A 24,145-nucleotide genomic window follows, 5' to 3' on the forward strand; every position below is an offset into this window, starting at 1 on the left:
ATAGGATGTTACTTCAGAAATGCACCAGAAATTATAGCCATAATGGCCGGATAGATATGCCGGATAACCGGATATCCAGTCGAAGGGGATGCCGAATATCCGGTATCCAGCTCTTCGCAAAATCACTATCCAATCCATTACTAGTATCAACCTATATTGTAAGTCGTGGTATTACTGTCTTATAGCTCAGTATATCTCCAACAAATATTTAGACAATGTGAAAGTTGCAAAAACATCAATGTGCTAAAATCGATGGAAAATATCTTCAAACGTAAGAGTACATTTTCGAAGCTATTTATAAGTCAAAGTTATTAATATTGTAATGCACGACTGATTACCTAAAAGTTGCAGGTGCAACATTAGAGGAGTCAGATAAGGTATGCTATTTTACTATTTGAACTACTACTGAAACTAGTCTTAAATCTGCAACATTTGCAATAACGATGTTGTTGGATGATGTGAATTAAAATTGAGCCACAACAGTTTTTGCACGTGTCCAAAACCATATAAACTTGTAATATTAATAAAAATAACTTACGAAACTGAAATAGTATTATAAAACCATTCCCTCCAGGAAACAGTAGTGGAAGTATCAATCCTAGATTCTAAAGTTTGGCACAAATTTTTTCTATCATGTGATCTACCAGATCGTAAATCGCATAAAATTCTCTTCTTGCATTCCAAGTCACAAATTGGCCTCACCGGACTTGCTTTGTAATAATATCTAAATATAACATGAACAAATTAATTCTAAATCATTTTATAGAAAATAAAGCACATTACTTATAAAATAATTCAAATAATTCCGGTTCATTCGACATCTTTTCAACCATTTCATCCCAATCGATCGGCCTCAAAGCGTCCATTCCAAAAGCTTGTTTAGCCGAATACAATTTAAACCATATTGGATAACCATAAACGTTCGCTTCGCGTAAATTCATCGTCCACGATTCATGATCAACAACAGTCTAAAAAATATAATTTGTGTTTTAACCAAAAATTGAAATTAAATGATCCATTACTCTAGTTGTTTTATCATGATCACCATCAATGTAATAAATTCTATATCCAGGATTTAAATCGTAATATGGAGAAACGGATGGTCCAATATAAGCAACATTTATTGCTCTACTAAAATCATCGTGATCATAAAAAACTTCAAATTCATCGTAGTGTGTGTGTCCAAAAAATTGAGCTGCAATCGTTGATTCGTATCTATTAATTATAGCATAATAATTTCGCGACCAAATTTTTAAGCAATCGGAATGTCCAGGTGGAATATGGCCGATAACGTGAACTCTTTCGCCGTTAAATTCGGCTGATTGTAATTCGTAAATGAACCATTGAAGTTCGGTCGCCGGGTCGGTACTGTTCAAAAGTAACCACCAGTTTTTGTTGTTGCAGTAGTTCATGTTGAGGGAAATTAAACGAAATCCCGGTCTAACTAAGACCGAATAGAAAGCTCCGCGTCGAACCGTATTACTAACCGAACTTGGTAACCATTTTCTCCATTGCGAATCCATTTCGTCGTAAAGCCAAGAAATCGAACTGTCTGGCACATTTACAAATGGCGGTGGAAAACTAAGAAACCACAAAGAGATTAATCATTAAAATTAAAAATTTTTTTTTTCTACAGGGTGATTCAAAAAACCGCTGACAGACTTCTATGGCAGGTACTACATCAAAAATTAAGATGAAAAGTCTTAATATACATGGGGTCGCAAATACCTCCTTAACGAGATATAGCGGCTCAAAGTTTTTTTAAAATGAAACATTATCTGCAATAAAAAGGGCTTTTTTAAAAATATTTTCAACTCCACTGCTAATTTTGTCAAACGGGCAGTATTTTCGTGTAAAGTCTCTTACAAATCTTTGATTACAGCAACAGTTTTTGATTGAATTAACAAATTTTCTACAAACGTGTTTTTCTTAGAAACTATTGCTTTGATCAAAGTTTTGTAAGAGACCAATTGATAGATAGTTGATCACTTTACACGCGTAGAGAGGAATGGCGTAGACAATATTTTTAAAAATGTGCTTTTTATTGCAGATAATGTTTAGGATTAAAGAAACTTTGATCCGCTATATCTCGCCAGGAAGGCATTTGCGACCCCATGTATATAGAGACTATTCATCTTAATTTTTCATGTATTATCTACTCCAGAAGTCTGTCAGCGGTTTTTTGAATCACCCTATATATAATGCATATTGCACAATTGTATAACACCGAGTAAATATACCGGGTGTCCCTCAAAAGTGGCTCATCCCCATGTTTTTTTTTAATTATTAGTGATATAAGAAAAGCATTTGGAATGCATAATTAGGCCGTTAAAACGGATTATTACGACAGGAAATCATTTTCTTTGTGCTTCCGGTTATACCGGAAGTGAGTACTAATTTCGCTATTTTCTTAAATCTATAATTTTTTTTTCTTCAGTTGGGCAGACAGCATAATTTCACATAACTTTTACATGAAAAAATTTTCACGATCGCTTATAATCTTTGAAAAAAAAATTATTTTCATTATTTTTTAACGTTTTAGTACCTTCGGAAAATGTATTACATTTGACGCATAGTAACTAGGTTAATAGTATAAACTACGTTATGTTTCTCGTGATTTACTATTTCTTGAGCAGTGATCACTGCTATGCTTTAGTCAGTGGTTCTTTTTTAATAATGGTGTAAATTAACAGTTGTATTAAATCAGTTGTAAAACAAATAACAAGTAAATTTAATTCAATTATAAGCACAAAAAATTAATTTTCTAAATTTTCAAAATGCTCCCCGCCTCGATTTTGACATAATTGTATCTTTCGTATTGTCGATCTAACAACTCGATCTAATTCCTGCGGAGATATTTGGGTAATACAGTTTCTAATACGATTTTCTAATACTTCACGAGACCTTACAAGTGTATTATACAGCTCATTTTTGATTTTGCCCCATAAAAAAAAACCAAAGGTGTGAGGTCAGGTGATCTGGAAGGTAAAAAGATAGGAATAAGGAGAAATGTGAGAAAGAACCGGTTTGTTCTCACCGTGGTGACCACTTTATTGGTCCATTATTACCAATCCAATCGTTATTGTACTTTCTGCTTAAAAAATCAGTAACCAGTCTGCTGTTGTGAGGTGGGACGCCGTTTTGTTGGAAAATTAGTCCTTTATAAGTTCCAACTGGTAGGTCCTCCAGCAGATCCTCAATTCCATTATTAACGAAGTTGAGGTATCTTTCTCCTGTAAGATGACCATCAAAAAATATTAGACCCACCACTCTTTCTCCAATGATTCCCATCCAACAATTAAAACCAAATCTTTCTTGGAAATTCCCTTCCTCCATCAAATATAAATTTTCTTATGCCCAATACCTTTTATTATTTCGATTAAACATACCCAAGTTAGTAAATCGACTCTCATCTGTATACAGAATTTTGAAGGGAAATGCATTATAGTTTTCATATCTTTCTAAATACCAATTACAATAGTGGAGTCGTCTTTCATAAACATTCTCGTACAAATGTTGATGTAATTGGTATTTGTAAGAACGAAGTTTATGTTTTTTTAAAATCCGCCTCACCGATGTTTTTGAAATTTCGCATTGTATCGCAAACTCCCTAACTGATGCACTGTTGTTATTTTCGATGCATGCCAAAACATTTCGTTCCGTATCGCCACTTACAATGTATCTAGGGTTTCCATTATTGACCGGCTCTGTTTGCATTTTCGCCACAATTTTTGGAAAGTAATGCCTTGTTGGGTGGCGACGACCAGGAAATCTCTGCGCGTAAAGTCTGGCAGCAGCAACTGCGTTTTTTCAGCATTCTCCAAATATTAATATCATATCTACTTTTTCGATTTGCGTGAATTTTTCCATAATTAAAATTGAAATTAACGAATATTGTCAACTAATGAACTTAATTACGTTACTTAATTTACGTTATGTCAAATTGCTAGATACTAAAAGATACTAAAACGTTGAAAAACAAAGAAAATAACTTTTTTTCTTCAAAAATTATAAGCGATCATGAAAATTTTTTCAAGTAAAAGTTATGTGAAATTATGCTGTCTACTCATCTGAAGAAAAAAAAATTATAGATTTAAAAAAATAGCGAAATTAGTAGTCACATCCGGTATAACCGGAAGTACAAAGAGTATGATTTCATGTCGTAATAATCCATTTTAACGGCCTAATGATGCACTCCAAATGGTTTTCTTATATCACTAATAATAAAAAAAAAATATGGGGGTTAGCCACTTCTGAGGGACACCCGGTATACTAATTAGTTACTTATTTTTAACACCAAATTAAACTAGATAATGTTTTGCAGCTTTTCCCAGTGGTCCAGTCTGCTTTACTCATAATATAGATAAATATTGTCATATTTTAACCGTTTTAAGACCAAAACACAAAAACGCGCACACTGCGATACGCGGAACACACGTTTAGGGTATTATTGTTTTTGTTATAATTCCACACTATTGCTCGCATTTGAATCGACTAGGGCACTAGGTCACTTGGGATGATCGTGCATTCTCTTCTCATGTTTAGATGCGAATGATGCAATTTGTGATGACACCGATGCTACTTTCAAGTCGCGATGGAGGTCGGTGTTTCTTATATACCAGGGTGCATTCACTATGCACCTTAGTACTTTGTTCTGGAATCTTTGAATCAGACTTGCATTTGTCTTGCAGGTACAACCCCACAGTTGGATTCCGTATGTCCATTTTGGTTTTAATACTTGCTTGTATATTAGCAACTTGTTTCTTAGTGATAGCGTTGATTTTCTGCCAATAAGCCAATATAAGTGTCTAAATTTGATATCAAGTTCCTTACGTTTTTTTTTTGACGTGAGCTTTCCATTTAAGTTTGGCATCCAGCGTCATACCAAGATATTTTGCGGTGTCGACGTAAGGGACTGCATTGCCATTTATGTGTACTGTGGCATAGTTTACTTAATTATAAGTAAAGTTTATGTATGTCGATTTATTTGTATTTATCGCTGTCATCTGCAAATGTAGCTGTTAAAGTTTCTGGTACCTGAGGAATGTCGAATGTGTAGAGTAAGTACAGTATTGGGCTAAGCACACTTCCTTGAGGAACCTTTTCGTATTTTACTCTAAAATATCGATCAGAAAGACACGATTTTAATAGTTGACTGTTGACTCTACGTTGATGGTAGTATTTGGCTAGTTTGTAATTTAAACCATCTAACCAGACTTTGTCGAAAGCTTGTGCAACATCAAAAAATACGGCGGAGCAGACTTTATTTTGTTCCATTGCTATTTCGATAGAATTCGTTATTCTATGCACTTGGTCTAGTGTTGCATGTTTATTCCGAAACCCAAATTGATGTGTTGGTATTAGAGCTTTTTCTTCTTTGACAGGTTTTAGTCTTTTTGATAGTAATTTTTCAAGCAGTTTTGATAGTAGTAATAATGAGGTTGGCCTATATGATGTAACATCGGTGGGGGGTTTACCAGGTTTTGGTATCATTATTATTTCAGCAACTTCCCATATGCTTGGAAAGTATTTTTGTTTAAAAGCAGCATTAATTATGTGTAATAGTTTTGTAATCGCCTGTCTTGGTAGATGTTTCAATGTTTCTTCATTAATTAGGTCATAGCCTACTGATTTCTTTATATTTAGTTTTTGTATTTCATAATACAGTTCTTTCATTCTTACACATGGTAGATTACTCTGCTGATCACTTTGAATTACATTAGAGCACAGATGGCGAACCAATGGCACGCAACACAATATTTTGGGCACGTCACTGATCACAAAATTCATTATGATGCACTACGAAAAAAGTGTGAAGCGCGCTCTCTCTTTTTGATGATTTCAATAATAAAGATAAGATAATTCAACGCATCAAAGATACTCCTCTGTCCAGAAACACAATAAAAGAAAGAATCTTAAAACTGGCCTAAAATGTAACAGATCAACAAAAAATTGACATTAGCTCTGCTTTTTTTATATCACTATGTCTTGACGAAAGCACTTACGTCGTTAAATCTGCTCGTTTATCTGTTTTTGCTCGACATTGCGTTGGAAACGTCATTAATTGCTTTCAATGAAATCTAGACGTGCATGTAATGTTTTTATTGTTTCTTCTTGTTGAGGTATTTTTTCTAGTATTAGATCTAATTTACTGTCAGCCTTCTTATCGATCAATGTACTTACAGTTTTCTCTGCAGTTTCACCACTCGCTTTTTCGGAATAAGAGACGCCTGACTTTATTTTATTTGAATTTACTGTTTTCTTATTCCTGATGGTTTGTAGTTCCTTAATCATAATGCATCCTCGGTAGTTCGCTGGATGATTTTCTCCACAGTTGAAATTTTTAGCCGGGATTTCTTTGGCTTTAGTGCATTCGCTGGTCCAGTGTTCACCAGCACATTTAACACAACTCGGATTTTTGTGGCAGTAAGCTTTGGCGTGGCTCCAACCTTGACACCTTTTGCACTGGGGCATTTGTTTTGGCTTTCTGTACTCTTCGATTTTGACTCACATTCCTAATATGTTTATTTCATGGATTCTTTTTGCATCCTCTTACGGTGCAAAATCCAAGATGTATAAAGGAAGAGCCTCTTTTGTTTTGTATTTTAACATTTGGGTTACTTTACAAATGTTATATTTGCGCTCCACTAGATCATCTTTGATATCATTAACATCACAGCTTTTATGCATCTTTTTGGCGACCACTTTCAGACTTCTGGTTTACTTATTTTCATAAGTTGTCCAGCACAAGTTCTTTTCAGTGAGCATCTTTGGTGCTGCTCTGTACTTTTCTTTCGAATTAAGATTCAGAGTTTGTTTTTTTTAGCTTGTTTTATTATCCAGTCTCCCAAAGCTAACTCATCTTCGTCTGTGGCATACACCACTTTGGTGGTTACTAGAGGGTTAAGATTTTGTTGGGTTTTTAGACCTTCTATAATGCCCCTCTGGTCATCTATTTGTTTCTGAAGAGTAGTTTCATCTTTAGTGCGTTGCTCCTTTATTTGTTCAATTTCTTTTTTTATGTTCGGCGGAATGTGTTCTTTCTTTTTCTAGGGAATTTAACAGGGAGAATTCCATATCCGTTTTAGAGTAAACTTTTCCACACACATTTCACACACATTTTTGCTCATTGTTATTTATTGTTAAAAATCGCGTGTATGATTTATATTATTAATATGTTTATATTATCAATATCAAAAATATTGTACTCTTCACACTATTTTACATTATTTATATTATTTATAAACGATTTATAAAGCGTAAAGTACTTGACGCACGATCGCAAAACACATCCGCTCTTTAGCGATGCGCAAATCGAACTGATTATTAAAAAAATAATAATTAAATATTACCTATTAACTGGTGCTGATTCATGATTTCCTAAAGCTGGAAAAATTGGAACATTTGGAAATGTATCAGACATTTGCTTAACAGTTTCTTTAATAATATTTAAATTTTCTTCTTTCGTTTGATTCCAAATATCGTGAGGGGGTAAATCTCCAGTCCAAAGAATATAATCAATGTCCTAAAAAATCTTAAATTAATTGATTTAAAATTTTTTAAGTGTAATCTTACAGGATGCGTATCAGATATATGTGTTAACAAATTATCCACTGTTCTTTTTGGTGTATCACATTTTCGATAATCACCCCATTTCCCAGCCGCTTGTTCTTTAGATGCAGCAGGTCCGTTCGTTAAACGACAACATAAAGGTTCGTTGCAATCCGCATTGCTTCCTTCAAGGTAATAAGGATCATAATGGGTGTCGGATAAATGAAGAACTTTAAATGTTGGTGCTTGGATCTAAAATATATAATCAAATATGTAATAGTTATTTATATTACAAGTGGGCTAGAAACATAATTACAGTACGAGTGTGGAGAATTGCACGACGAGGTCGTAGACCGAGTCGTGTAATCACACGAGTACTGTAATTATGCTCTAGCCCACGTGTGATATACAGCATTTTATCTACGACTGCTAAAAATTACTAAAAAATCAATTTCTTTAGAAAAGTGTATTTGACATTTATAAAAATATTTTGAAATGATTGTTGACAATTTTGAATTGTCAGTTTCAACAACATATTTACTCATCTGGAATAAGTGTTTTGAAATGTAAAAACATAACAATGAATGTTTATAATAAATAGTATTGTTTCTCTGTAAGTAGATAGCACTTTTTCTTTTATATTGTTGCTCGTTTCAATAAATTAAGTCTGTTCTGATTAGGCTAAAAATGAGTTACGTAATGAAACCAGTGCGGTAATGAACTTCATTACGTAACTCAAATCACCTCAAATGAGTGCGGTAATGATGACTTATCCAAGCAGTCGTAGATAATAGTATATTATTCAACAAGCGTATAATGGCGGCTGTTACCCACGAAGAAGAAGTTGCAACACGAGCGAGCGAAGCGAGCGAGTGTTGTAATCTGAGTGGGTAACATCCATTATACGCAAGTTGAATACTATACTTTATCTACAACTATTTAATTTTGAAAAAAAAATCAAAAAAACGAAAAAAAAATAAACTTGATAGACATTTCAGACATAACCTCAATATAAGAAAGCTGTCATTTCTGTTAATATTTTATTTTTTGATTAGTAGGCAGTGTCAGAAGTGTGGAATAATGGCCTCATTATTCAACACTTTGTCTGTCATGGGTAATGAGTGTCATTACCCGTCAAAAATCAATTGTATAACGAATAGATAATTCAATAGTTGTAGATAAAATAATTAATTTAAGCGAATAAATTAAAAACTAACTTCAGGTATTTTTTGTTCTATTAATGTAGGTTTTGGAACAGGTGGAAAAATCACTTCCCAATCGTGGTAAGGATTATAAACATCTCCACAACCGTCCCCAATTACAAAAGAACATATTTCTTCTGGTCCTATTATAATAAAAGGATTTATAATAAATTATGATTTTGATTTTAATAAATATTACCGATTTTTACTTGTCCTAAAACGTAAATTACTTCTGGTGCGAATTGTTCGGTGATTCCTTCGCAAACTCTAGGTGACTGTATTTTTAAATTTACACAAAATTGGTATATTGTGGATTTGATTTCTTTTTCAGTTTTTCCTGTTTTGATGTAATGTTGTAAAAGTCCCGCTCCTAAACAAGTATATCACATTATTACAACATATTATCTTCTCTGTACTAGAATTTTTTAATTATAACTAGAAATTATTGAAATCTTTAGAGCTATGATGAAGTGAATCAAAAATTTTAATCTAAAAAACTAGAGTTATAAAGCTAGAATTCATTAAGTAACTTATATTGTATCTGCCTTTGTAACTGTAACTATATTTCTCCATAATTGCGAATCCATCACCTGACATCTTACATAAAGAGCAGTTATCAATTGTCATACGGTATGTTCATGAAATTGGGAGAACCACTGAAACATTCTTAACATTTGTACTAAATGAATGACATAAATCCAAAGAATTTTATACTGTGATAACTAATGCGATAACCATCATAGTAGAGGGTTGAGCAACGGGCAAACAACCCATTACACATTTGGACGGAATCAGAGACCATTCAGGTAAAGAAAAATGGAATAGGGTAGAAAAACCAGTTATTGTCACATTTAGACCCACTACTACCACTCATAGTTAAAGTCTCTGATAGCGTTATCTATCGGATAGCTTAAGAATTGGTTACTACCACTGTATTTATCTTATAGATACCGCTATCCAAGGGATAACTTTTAAAATACCCGTAAGCCGTGGATTGGGTGTCGGATAAGTTGCTATCTAAGGGATAACTGAGGATACCTAACCTCAAATAGGATTTATACTGACGTATAAAATTCGAGCGTTTTACTATTTCAGTTAAAATAAGAAAAGTAATATAAACTTAAATAAAAAACTATTAATAATTAACATTAAATAAAATCATCATGGATAATTTCTTCGACATTGGAGATAAAGAACAAATTTTTGAAGAAATCAATGAATTATTTCCTGTAAGAAGCGAAAGGATAATAAGTCTCTCGAAAAAAAGTTTTCATCGCCTTTTGAATCAAATAGAAGATGTAATAAATCCTCCATCCACGACGTAAATAATTTGTTGATTCCTATTATTTAATGTAAAATTCATCAAAATTTTAGTAATAATGCTGTACAGTCGTGTTCATGGAAAATGCGCATTTAAGGTCAAGCGCTGTTGTGAGGTGCGACATGCCGCTGGCTAAGCAGGACCGCCACAAGTCCCTTCTCCACGAGCTTCGTGTGCGCTCGGCTCAGTCCGTTTAGCCAGCGGCATGTCGGGTCTCACAACAGCGCTTGACCTTGAGTGCGCATTTCCAGTGAACACGACTGTACCTCCTTCAAACTGTTTGTTGCTGACTCTTCGGTTTTATGCAATAGGTAACATGTTGCTATCCATAGCAGATTTTGCAGGAATGAGTGTACAATTGGCATCTTCAGTCGTTTATCATGTTAGTTGTGCCATTATTGTTTACCATCACATTTAAACATACAATGATTTGAATAATACGAGATATACATACTTGATGCTTTCCTTGCCATGTAACTGCATCACTTTTTTTGTTTTCTATTACGTTTTTATGTTTGATAACAAATTCAAGAAGATGTTCGCATTCTTCTTTGGTGAAATTGGTGGTTCGTCGCCTTTTCTCAGTCTCCATTTCCAAATTTTAATTTTAAGGTTAAAATATCATCAAAATACCTAATAGTAGGTCTTTTAACCACATAGAGCTGTCAATTTAACATAATAGATCAAGAAAATCCCTAGATTCCTTGGTTATCTCAAAGATTTCTTAACTATGAGATAAATGGAGGTGGTAGTACGCACGACCATGTTATCTACGAGATAAATTGTATCTTATAGATAGCTTAACTGACAGATAGCATTGGTTTGGTAGTAACGGGCCTTGATACTCTTCAACTTTTAAAATTCGGTATCTTAGTTATAAATTGGAATAAAATTGGAATTGACATGCGAGAAAAAAACAAAATAGTGTTTCTTAGCTCTTGTTACATATAGGCACCTTCCATTTTATTTGAGTATTAAGTATTTTAAAACACAAAAAATAATTTTCAAAAGTAAATCAATTTTTCCATTTATGGCCACCAAAATCGCTGTTATGGCCATAAAAGTTTCCACTTATGGCCACCATAATTTGTTTGCGTAGAAATCAACCGCAATAAAGTACAATTTTTAGATTTTATTAGGCACATAGATACAACAAAAGTTAAGGACATGAATACATTTATTGTTTTTCAAATACGTCTACAGCACTGCGAAAAACAATCGTCATCTTTCGACCAACATTTTTCAATTCGGGTTCTGGAAGCGTTCCAAGGATTTCTTCGTTTGTAATGGCACATTTGCCATTATCTAACACTTTGAAATGTGTCTTACAATTAGACTGATCTAACCTTTTTAGACATTGTACTTCAAACCCATCGTCATCCAACATGCATGAAATTTTTGCAACACACTCCTGTAGGGCTGTAACTTCATACATATCAATTGTGTCTTGATTTTCTGTCTCAATATCGTCTACATCATCTAAGCTGCTTCCGCTTTCTTCCACTCTTCTTCCACCTCTTCTTCTTCTAAACAGTATTCCTTTGTCTTCTTCCTGAATTCGTACCTGAATGGGAGGATCGGGGTGGAGAAACTGCCCGCATGCATTGACCGACAATAAAGTTGTCACATTCTCTTTATGCGAATTTGTAGATTCATTGTAAACGTTTTGTGCTCTTGGCCTGATAATAGTGCTTTTGGAGCCAAACAGAAGCAAGTCTCATCCATATTAAAGACGCGAGTTGAGTAAAATTTCAACTTCCTTAAACCAGTTCCGTATTTTTTCCTCAGTCACAGTGCCCCTTGCCTTGTTGACATACTTAACATGCTTCTGGATGTCTATTTAGGAAAGAAGTAAACCACTTTTTGCCGAGCTTATTGTTAGAAAATGGAGTTTTCAAAATCTATTAAAGCATCAAATTTAACAGAATGGCCATAACTGGGTTTACGCTAGTTCACTTATGACCACATCATGGCCATAACTGGCAAGCTTCACAAAATTCGCTCTACTTATGGCCACGTTAACAAAAATACGCTTAACCTCAATGTATAGTTATAATAGTAATAAATACTTTGACGCTAACGTATTTGTGATCATATAGTTCAAAAGATCGCTTAAATATGAAACGACGCCAAAAATAATAAAAGATTAAATATGCATTGCTCTTACCGTTTTTGCTAAGATTTTCGACGTCATCTAACATCGTCTGTCATGAATTAGGGTCTGACAAAGCCCTGTAATGCACTTACTTTTCAACTACTATCTATTAGGATCTTAATGCGCAACGATTTCCTCTGAAATGACCATAAATGGTACAGTGGCCATAAACGGTCCCCCTACCCTATGTATTAAAAACATGGAATGTGAGAACCTTAAAGAACACAGAAACCCAACTATCATGTACCATTGTTTGACAAATTAACGAAATATATGATGATAGTGACAGTAATACAGGAAATTAAGTGGTTAGAGATACTATCATAAATAGTGTCACAGTAGACAATAACTTTAAAACCAATGTATAATAGACTTTCAAGTCATCATAGAGCGAATATGTCTACTGCCCCACAGAAGAGCAAGAGGAAAATATCACAGAAAGGTCTTTCTAACAAGAAGTCTTAGAGGAATCAAAATAATCTTAGACAATATGAATGCCAAGCTGAGAAAAAAGGTGTAATTTACGGGTATTATAAGGAAAGACTCATTACACGGAGAAAGCAATATGAATGGAGAATTTATAATAAATTTTGCCACTAATAGCAACCAGGATATGAAAACAAGAAGAGGAGCATGCTGTGGCTCAGACCATTTCCTGATACAAGCAAAATTCAGATGTCGAATATCTAAGAACAAGACAATGTATGACAATGATTTTATAAATTTATACAAAATGCTAAATCAAAGACAAGTCTGTATAGAAACGATCAGAATCAAATAGTCTGCAAACGTCAAAAAATAAGATCTATTTGGAAACATTATTTCCAAACATGACTGGGGAGAGAATCAGGTAACGAAACACCTTCTAAAGGTGTCACTCTTATCTATATATATCTATGTCACTCTTATATTTTACGATACCTCCGATGATGGTCCTTTATAGACCGAAACATGTCAAGTTGATGTAACATTTAAAATAAAGCAGTTGCAAAACATTTTTTTGGATTTTATTTATCTATTGAAAATTGCTTGGTGCCTATCCATTTTTATCACAGAACACTGATGACAGCTATCACAAGCACAGAAGCCGCTTGGTCACTCGTTACGTTTTACGATTATACAGGATGTTTCTGTAAGTCGTGGTATAAATTTAATCAATAAAACTAGAGACAAAATGATGACGATTCGTGTAAAAATTTTTGAAGAAAATAATCCAGAGTTTGATTTTGTACTGTTAAACTGGTTTTTATTTTATATTGAATTTAAGTCTAACCAGTTTCGGCCCTTGGCCATCTTCAGAGACTCCGCAAATAGATCTCTCATCTTATCCATTTTAGAAACAAGTTTCTTAACATTTCTTTTTGTTTTGTTAAAAAAGATCACATATCAAAGTCGAAATCAGATTATTAGTTACTAATTTAGAAAATTAAAGTTTAAAAGGTTGTAACATGAAATTAAGGACGAAGTGCAACAAAAACTAAGCAGCTTTACATTAAAAACGAAGAACAAAATAATCCAGCAGTTGCAGAGTGGAAAGAAATAAAGTTAATTGTGAAGAGAAAGAAAAGAGAAAAAAAACGTGAATTGGACCAAGGATTGGTTAAGCGGTTTTCTCAAACAAGGGCAAATAATATTACAATTACGTGTAATCTGCTTGAAACTGAAGAACTAAGAAATTCAATGGAATACGGTGAATTTCATTGCAGTCGCAGTTAATAATTGTCACAGAGCGGACATTACGATTCACTGGCGAAATATGTACAGGTGAAAAGCTATCCAAAGAGAGAGACTCTGTTTTAGTAGATAGAAAAGGAAGTTATTAGTTACCGGTAAATCCCAAAGATCATGCTCCTCCCGGAACAGAAACATTCCTGTCAAGACTACATCGAATACACAAGCTTGGATGATTTCTGAGATTTTGTATTCTGAATTGCGAGAGTGGGAAGATCAGCACATCCAGAGGTGAAAAATGTGAATTTCATCAAACTAGTATTCATGCTACACCACTTCAAGACTACAGCCGTTAGATCAAGCAGTAATTCATAGTTTGAAGACCAACTGTAGACGCGTTCTTCTTGAAAGAATGGTATTGTATAATGGTGATCAAAATTTTTGCATAAATCTTTTGGATGCGGTGAACATTATTCATGGGCCGTGGCAGAAAGAAAGAGTTTCCACCATGTTGGCTTTTTTGGAAACCAAGATTTCGCTTCTGAAGACGATTTCCATTAAGTATTTGGTTAGAGAAAACCCCAGCTAGATATAATATCCGTGACGAGAATTGATTAAATCAGACACTACTTCGTCTGATTTAAATCATGTAATATTGTACAACGAATGTGGAGAATTAGTACGTATTGATGACGATGTAATTTTGAGAAAGGTTTTAAACGACGAAGAAATTATTACTTCAGTACAAGTTCAAGACAGTAATAGTGACCATAAAGATGACGCCGACGCGACGGTACAAGGAATCAAGATAATATCGACCTGCCAGAACCAACGATTACAAGGTTAGAACAAAATATCTGCAAGTATTTATAGCTATAGTATATACATACAATCAAGTTCATTTATTAGATACCGTCCTTAACAAACGGTTTAAGCTGAACCTCTTTGGCGTGACCTCCCCACATCACTGTATATAAATTGGAAAGAAATCACCCAACAGAACACTTACACATAACAAAGATATGGCGGGAAAAAACAATCCCTTCCGACTAGAGAACAAGCATTATTTATACGATGTACAAGAAAAGAGTGAAACTTGTATGCACAACTTTCCTCCTATTAACATTTTACCTTGACATTCACCAAAGTTACGTCTATATACGAAGTTATGTTAGTGCCATCGATTTCATAAGAACTTGAATATATTGCAAAAATATATTTATTGTTTTTTTGCATTCCTTAACCTTTCCGTTAATAAACTAGAATATGTCGTTTATAGCAAATCAACTACATTGAACGTCTTATTATTAGCTGGAAAATAGCTGGAATGAATGTTTTGTGATCATGGAAGGGCAGAGTTCAAATTCAACTGCTTGTCATAGTTTAAAGATGTAATTCCCTGATATTCTGATATTTCGCTGTCCATTACAACTGTTCGAGCGAAAGATTATATCATATTGTCACAAACTAATACAACAGAACGCAAAATCGATTCCATTACATTGCCACTATAGAAGATGTTCAAAAAGTCACCTTGCAACATCAACACAGTACTCTTTCAAACATTGATTCCCCGTCATTTTCACGAATCATCTAGTGTTCTATTCGTTGGCGCAAATCTGGAAATAGTGCAGGCTACGCAATGGGACCAAAAATTGTGTTTAGATATTTCCTAACAGCAAGCAGAAAGTGCGGTGGAACTCCATCCTGCATAAACCGAAGATTTAGTCTTCGATTTAACAGTAAGTCTTCCAAAAGTCTGGAAGAGTGTTTTCCAGGAACTGGAGGTATGTATGTTTATAATTGTGGTATAAGACAACCTATCCAAAACGATGCCTAATCAGATGTGTAGACTAAGACGCTACTGATGTCTGGTTTCTACGATTTCAACATTTGAAGAGACCATTGCAATCGTCTCCAATTTCACTACTGGTTTCGCAAAGTCGAACCAAAGAGTAACAATTAACACACAAAATTTCCACTCGATGAGTTGACGTCAAACGTGACGTGGGTCACGTGGTGGTGGTAGGGAGAGGTCATTGACCTGCCGTACGGTGGTTGATGGTTTTGGGGTTTTTCCACCAGATGTCGTAGGTGGCGGTTAGCTGACGTCATGCATGACGTCTACCGTGGGTAGTAGAGAAAGGTCATTGACCTGCCAATGTCGTGGTGATGCGGGGAGTTCATTGACCTGTTGTCCGGAATCTGATGGTTCATGTCTCGGGAAGGCTGTTCTGGATCCGAGACGGTATAGGACTGTTTTCCACGTGGCTGATAAGTGTAGGGCGTCATCTCTCTTATTGAGGGTATTTTTGTTCGCTATTTCTGTGGACTCGCGGATGAGTCTGATCTTCCAATGTGGAACGTTGGCTATTTCATTGTAGCCTTCAAAGTTGATAATGTGTCCTGTATCAAGATAGTGGCGGAAGAGAGCAGATCTGAGTTATTTGTTGCGGATGCTCAGCTTGTGTTCCTCTACTCTGGCGGCTATTCTTCTGTTGGTCTATACCACATAGCTCTCTCTAGGGGATGGAATAAATTTCTAGGTTTTCCAGTTTCAGTTTCTCTTTTGGATTCCCGAGAGAACTCCTATGGGCTTGTTAGGTTTATAGATGGTGGAGATGTCATGTTTATGTAGAAGTCTTCCTTTGCGGTCAGTCGTTTCTCTAATGTAGGGTAGTACGCCGTTGGGTCTACTCTTTTCTTCTTGTAGGGGTGGATCCCGGGGCTTGGAGTGTCGGTCGATGGCTTTCTTCACCATATACCTGGAGTAGCCCTTTTGGGAAAGGGCCAGAGTTACCTTCGTTACTTTTTTTCTGGTCTGCTTTCGCTGTCTATTAGTCGAATGGATCTTGAAATCAGGAAGTTGGCATCTTTACGAGTAAAGGAAGTTGTCCGTTTTCGTCTAATTCCGTGGTGAACTGGATTTTTGGAGGAATGGTGTTTAAGTATTCCTGAAAGTTGTGGAGTTTTTCTTTTCCAAAAGGCCAAATGATGAAGATATCATCGACTTCTCTTAACGCTTTTCTCTTGAAGTAGATCATGAACCCCATCAACCTACCAATCGCTACAACCTAAGACCGAAACGGACTACTATAAAAGGAGCTCCAAACATCGCAGTACCTCAGTCTGCCGATAGGAGACTACAATAACGCACTGAAGATGTCAGGTGAGATTTCGGCGAAACGTCTGTTCCTTTCCAGAAGGAACCAACAGAAAGACCGGATGAAATCTCGGATCGACCACAACAACACGTAATCCGTAAATGTTTAAACGTTATTTTGAAACACCTGTATAACTCTTATATAAATCTAAATTAACATAAAATAATAAAATTAAATTATTTAAAAAAACATAATTTATACCTGCTTTGCAAGCTGTACAAGACACTTTCGATAACAAAGAATTCTCAATTTCGTAGGCGACCTGTTTCAAATTTAAAAGTTTTAAAGCTTTATCCACGAATTTCGGAAAATGCGTCGTTTTATCAGGATCCATATCCCAAAATCTTCCCTAAAAGAACGATTTAATTTGAATAAAATTGAGTGATAAAATCCGGTCATTCATTGTTAGATCAAAACGAGAAACTTTATTTTGTTAAAATAAAATACGTACTTACAGTTGATCGGCTCGTTTCCGGTAAAGTGTGATTTCTAACTTTAGCATCTAAAATCGGCGTGTTACTATGTTCTAATTTGTAATTCCAATTATCATAAAATTCTGATTCTCTACCTGTTATATTTTTTGTAATAGGAAGAATGATAGGTGATCCTAAAACAAAATAAGTTTTATAAATAACGTTGGTTAATTTTGAAACATTATTCAAACAACTCAAACAAAAGAAATCGCAATATCAAAAAAAAAACAAACGAAAATTTAAAATCAACACAAAATTTTGGTTATTGTACCTGGTGGTTCTTGGAAATTGTTGAAATCTGCATCGATTTCATTCGAGTCACCTGTATAATTAAGCAGTATCAATATTATCTTTTACATTAATGATTTAAAAAGCAGTAAAAAATTAAAAAAGCAAAGATTAATAAATAATATTACCAAATTTATATGCAACCACATTTACTGTGAAGAATTTGTTAAAAAGGACTTATTTTTTATTGGTGCAATTACCTGCTTCATGTACATTTTGAGTCAAATTAGCTAGTGGTATCCCTAAAAAAGGTACAATAAAACAATTAATAGTTTTATCGTAAACCTTAAAAACAGAAATTTAAATTTAATTATCACAATAGTATTATGATTAAACCAAATTTGGGTTATATTTAGACGAAAATTTAATAAGAACAATGTGTGGGATTTTATCTTATATACTTATTTTCAATTTTCAATCCCTTGTTAAATTAAAGAATGTAAATGATTTACTTACCATATATTAGATGAATATTGAGTGACGTAATCCATAGTAATAAGAAATTTGTTTCTTTTCGCATAGTAGAAACTCAACAACCTGCAAAAAACGACAACAATCACAACAACGAAGACTAAAGGTTAAGGAATCGACACGCCACAAAGACAAACTAATTGTAAGTAAATTAATGTGGCAATCGGTTCACAGCTGTTGTTTCTTAGCGAAACAACAGTGCGAAAGTTCACTATTATCAGGCGTAATAAAATTGCAAAATTATCTCGTAAAAAAGACCTTTTTGAATATTAAATTATTATTGCTTATTGTAATGACGCCTTGCTTTTTCTTTCTCTTTCTAAGTTATTGGTCATAAAAACACAAACATTAAATTGAATTCTGCTAAAAGAATAAATTAATAAATCATTATAAAAAAATGTTTGAACGACCATTATATTACCATTATTATTAATAATAATAATGAATGGTTTATTGTTCCGTACCACAACACAATGTATGATTAAAGAATTATTGTGAGAAAATTAAGTTTTGGTGTTTTTCTATAGATTTAAAGTTTTCAGATACTAGAAGTTGTACCAACTTGAACTTGAGTACACGAGAATGTAAGTCTAGAAAACTGCAATTACATGAAATTAGTTTGGGTTTCCCACAGACAATTATTATAAAAATGTGACGTAGTCTCGTTAGCTCAGCGTTTTGTTTATTAATATCTTTCATGGTATTGATATTGCGAATCACTCATCTTCTTCTAACAGTAGCTCCATCTAAAAGTAAAGTTTGTTCAAAGTATTTTAACAAATTGATTTTTAAAAGATGACAGTACAAGTGGGAACACCACTAATTTAATAGGATACTTGAAACAGATACACTTTAACATTTACAAAAGTAGGAAAACCAAAGACTAAAATAAGTAATCCTAATAGTGATATAGCTTCCTAAATATCTTGAGAAGGTACAAAATAAAGACATGGGTTACCTACATCGCTGAGTTGAACACATACGCTTGCATTTGCTGAAGAAATGCGATCTGTAATATAACAAATGAAAGAATGAAGCCCTTTGATCGGAAATTTTAAAGCTTCTCGACGAATCTACAATTATACAAATACAAGAATGTTGTCAGTATTTACCTTGACACCTACGAAGATAGGGGTAAAGAGATGTGGAGAATATAAAACTATTAATCTCGTGAGACAGTTACTAAAAGAATTCCTGAAAATAATTCATAGAAAAATATACAAAAAATGTGAAGATTATACGTATGTCTGAAACTAAAGGCTTTCGACGAAATCTAACATAAACTAATGAAAATATGTACTAAGCTGTATTGGCATCAACGGAATATTGCGACTATACTTGGAAAAGTCAGATGCCGTAAAGATCACACGAGGAGTAAAGCAAGGATATGTATTATACCCGTTATTATGACTGTCAAAAATGTCAATGAAGCAATATTTATAAATGAGAAAACACTGAACAACATCCGGTACTCTAAAGATACACTTATTATGACAGACAGTGCCTGATGTAGGATTGTAGCAACTGATGTCTCGAGTGAAATATGTCAATAAGAGATGTGGTGTCGAAATAAATGTCGACAAAACGAAATACATGATCATAAGCAAGAGGAAGATTCCCTATGAACCCCTTATGCTAAATCAACAAGAAATTCAGACAGTCAAAAAATGCACATATCTCAGAAGAGAGTTGCTGCAGCATTTAAGAGCCGATTCTGTTACGTCTTTTCTGTCTTTGTGTATAGAATAAAATCGTGAACCTTGACAGACGCAACTACAAATAGGCAGCTTTTAAAATAGAAGACTAAAAAAAGCCGAATTAATAACTATGACAGAAGCTCGCAAACTTGCATACCTCGGTCATATAATGAGGAACGAGAGAAGACACGGTTTACCACATAACATATCGCAGGGGAAGATTTATGGGAAACCTGGTTTAGACCGACGGAGGAATTCGTAACTCAAGAATCTTAACAATAGGACTATTCCGTGCAGCAGTGGACAAGGTTATGATAGCGAGAATGATCGCCAACATCCGGACCGGATAAGCACTATAAGAAGAATAATGATAAATATGTGTGGCGTGAGGAGATGATGCCAAAAACATACAAATTACCAATGCCTTCAAATCTTCAAATCAAAAGTTTTATTGGAGGAACGATTCATTTTATTGAAAATATAACAGTAATTCTGCATGTTTGGGGGTTGAAGAGTTGGACGAAAGCCATACAGCCGATAATATTGGTAATCGATTATTGCAGATTCTTGAAGAATGGAATATTCCGGAAGAAACAGTTGTAGTCAGCCGGTGCGATGTCAGCTTGTCACTAACTTTCACAGCCTGCCACCACCGTTTGGAAAATTTCCTGGATATAAAGCCAGGAACGTCCTTCAAAATCGACGTATCTCGGGCTAAGGCACGGATAAATAGTTCACATAGCAAACATTATCAAGTACGAGTAACTCAGCTGATATGAATAAATATATGGTAGCTATCAAAAAAATTACAATTGTAACATTTGTTAATGAAAATGATTATATAAAATTTGGTATGTAGCCGATAGAAAAGAATGATGTAGTATTTCCAGTTTATATACCGGTCAATATTTCCTACCAAAGGAAAAAATCTGAGTAGCACTAGATCTATCATGGTTACAATGTCTAGGTATAACAAATCATGTCTCCCAAATAGACTTAATAAAAAAGCCACTAGAACAAGAGAAATTTGCCTGCTCCGTGGCTCAATAACAAGATCAGAGATCTTATGCGTAAGCGCAACGTGGCTAAGGTCCTTCTTCGCCGAAATGCTTCCAATATTAATAGAGAAAACTACCGCGTTCTACGGAACCTCTGTAACCACCGCTGTCGAAATGCCAAAAAAAATTACATTTATCAGAAGTTATCTTATACAACACCGAAAACGTTTTGGAAGACCATGCGTTCTCTTGGCGTAATTGAAACTCCTTCCTGCCATAGCTTTGATTGTAATTCTTTAGGTGCTTATTTTGCTAATTCGCCCACTACTCTCGACGAGTCAGTCAAGAAGTCAACATTGCTCACTATCAGTGGTTCTGCTCTCGTCAATTCTCGGTTTTCTTTCACCATGTTTGCGGAGTCTCAGGTTCGGCACGCTCTTGCAAAAACGCGCTCTACAAGTGTCGGTGCTGATGATGTTAGTGTTAGGCAACTCCTTCCCATCCTGGACGTAATTACTCCACCATTGCTTCATATCTTTAATTTCTCCATAGAGTCTTCGACATTTCCTACAATTTGGAAACAGGCCTGCGTTGTTCCCATTCCTAAGATTAAGTGCCCTACTCGCCTGAGTGATTTTCGGCCAATATCGATACTTTCCGTATTATCTAAGGCACTTGAACGCTTGGTGTACAATCAAGTGCAGGATTACCTTGATGAGCATAAACTACTTACAGACTATCAATCTGGTTTCCGATCGGGCCACAGTACCACATCGGCACTCATCAAGGTTACTGATGATATTAAGCGTAGCTGTGACGATCGACGAATAACCTTGTTAGTTTTGCTGGACTTCAGCAAAGCATTTGATGCTGTGGATCATAGCTTACTGGTGTCGTCTCTGTCTGCTATGGGCTTTGCCCCTGAGTGCGTTACTTGGTTTAGATCATACCTTTCTCAACGTTCCTTTTGTGTGCGTGACACTTCATCTTCTTCTTCTGTGTTTCAAAGCCTCAGGGAAGTGTATTGGGTCCATTACTCTTTTCAATTTTTATAAACAGTGTTACCAAATTCATTTCATGCAACTATCATTTATATGCGGATGATCTTCAAATCTATACATCAACAACTGTGAATGAGCTCCCGGTATCCATGGCGCGGCTTAATGATGATCTGTCCAGGATACTTGACTGGTCTAAATGTTTTGGCCTGAGTTTAAATATTGCCAAGACGCAAGCTATAGCATTCGGCTCAAAACCTTTACTTGCAAAATTTTACTCTTCCAATGATACGCAACTGATACGCGGTGACAATGTTATACATTTCACCAATACGGTCAAAAACTTTGGGGTGACAATGGACTCACCGCTGTCTTGGCGGTATCAGATTCAGTCTGTTTGTAGGAAGGTCTATTTTTGTTTTCATTCTTTGCGTAAACTTGGTTGTTTTCTTCCCCTTGCTGTCCGTCGTAATCTCTGTTACTCATTAATACTGCCCCACATAGATTATGCTGATGCTGTGTATCCCGACCTGGCAATTACCTTCCGTAACAAATTAGAAAGATTGCAGAACATCGGTCTACGCTTTATTTTTGACCTGGATCAGTACGACCATGTTACGCAATATCGTAATCACCTTCAAATGTTGACTGTCGAAAAGCGCAGATCATTCCGTATACTGACAACGCTGTATAAGATACTTTCTTCTCGGACCCCAGGATACTTGTATATGAACTTTCAATTCATGTCGTCTCGCGGTCTGCCTACTAGAGCACAGTCTGATACGTTACTCATATTTCCCATTCATCGCACCGACAAATATCATGGATCTTTCACGGTGCAGGCTATAAAGCTTTGGAATAGTTTACCCATGGAAATACGCAACACTCGTAGTTTTCTGACATTTAAGGTCTGCTTAAGGGATTATCTATTATCATTACAATTATCGGAATCTAACTATTGATATCGCCTGCTTCTCTCCTCTTTTTCTTTCTCTTCCTCTCTATCAACTGTACTCGTTGTGTTGTTTGTCCTCTTTGCTCTTTTTCTTCTTTTTGCTTAAATGTTGAATTATTTATATAGCCATATTGATTTTTTTTACATACGTTGCTGGTTTGGGTCTTTTGGAAGACATCGCCTTTGGCGATAAACTGACCTTTTGTCAATATGCATTACTTATTCATTTATGTATACATATATATTATTTTTCTCTTGTATTAACTATGTGGCAATAAACTTATTATTATTATTGAATTTACTAAACACGCAGTGGTCTTTCAAGAAATAATAGGGTGTGTATTAAATGTCATATGCAATTTCAAGCTGAATAATGGATAGATTGCCCCTATATATTTAAATTCCCCAAATGCTACATACCTAATTCCATTGATAGACGACGTATTGAATCGTCACAGAGTATGTGGTACATACAGATGTCCAACAATTATAAACAATTTCGTTTAACCGAGGTTCTTACACAATGAAACACCTTGATTTTGGAATTAAAACAGTCCAGAATGAATTCCAAAAATTTATCAACACAGCGCTATATGGTGTTAAAGGTATGACAGCTTACTTTGATGTTAACGCTATCTCACCGCCTGAATGCTATACCCGATTGGACCGTTGCTTCAGACCTCAACCTACATATAAACAAGAAGAAATGCAACCATTTCGCCTCCTCCATAAGATATTTAGTACACTTAGTCAGTATCTCGAAGACTCCAGAGAAAATGGAACCCATCCCGAAAGCATCACGCGCGACATGTATAAATTAAGTACGAGCATTTGTCGGGTACGTATCTTAATACTCAAAATTTATATCAAATGTGGCATCACTACTACATTCAAATAGACTACCGCTTATGAAGCAGTCCTGTTAAATATCACGGAAGAAATCGGCAGCGACCAAATCCTAAACTACCACTAATACTGGTCACGGATGTCTACAGTCTTAACGTAGACTTAATCAATGGATTTGACTTTGACGCAAATACCGACCACTTTTCTCGAGCACCTTTACCAATTAATAGAGATACCAGTGATGAAGACCACGAAGTCTCAATGTTGTCATCAATCACACATTCGACTTCTCAAAAAAATACCTATACCGAATTTAGCTGACACAAAGCTGTTATTTTCAGAAGTTGTACCCATC

At 35.0% G+C, this 24,145-nt stretch overlaps 1 protein-coding gene across 10 annotated transcripts in view; it reads right to left on the minus strand.

Moving 5' to 3' along the window:
- The window catches only part of LOC111417437 (sphingomyelin phosphodiesterase-like), a 91,729-nt gene that overhangs the window by 3,787 nt on the left and 63,797 nt on the right, over positions 1–24,145 (minus strand). The window contains exons 1-13 of one of the 10 annotated variants that reach the window (XM_071194533.1): positions 18,282–18,524; positions 18,026–18,067; positions 17,809–17,859; positions 17,633–17,671; positions 17,520–17,566; positions 17,266–17,413; positions 8,953–9,123; positions 8,769–8,896; positions 7,576–7,803; positions 7,353–7,525; positions 1,023–1,581; positions 784–968; positions 539–724 (exon numbers count right to left, since the gene is read on the minus strand). In XM_071194533.1, the coding sequence (XP_071050634.1) occupies positions 539–724; positions 784–968; positions 1,023–1,581; positions 7,353–7,525; positions 7,576–7,803; positions 8,769–8,896; positions 8,953–9,123; positions 17,266–17,413; positions 17,520–17,566; positions 17,633–17,671; positions 17,809–17,859; positions 18,026–18,067; positions 18,282–18,345 (2,021 nt within the window). In that variant the 5' untranslated portion in view covers positions 18,346–18,524. Of the gene's footprint in view, positions 1–538; positions 725–783; positions 969–1,022; positions 1,582–7,352; positions 7,526–7,575; positions 7,804–8,768; positions 8,897–8,952; positions 9,124–17,265; positions 17,414–17,515; positions 17,672–17,808; positions 17,860–18,025; positions 18,068–18,281; positions 18,525–24,145 lie in introns of those variants that run through there. The other 9 variants (XM_071194530.1, XM_071194536.1, XM_071194529.1 and 6 more) reach the window with 9 other exon arrangements.

Source organism: Onthophagus taurus, chromosome 2 (assembly GCF_036711975.1).
Source record: "Onthophagus taurus isolate NC chromosome 2, IU_Otau_3.0, whole genome shotgun sequence".
NCBI classification, from domain to species: domain Eukaryota; kingdom Metazoa; phylum Arthropoda; class Insecta; order Coleoptera; family Scarabaeidae; genus Onthophagus; species Onthophagus taurus.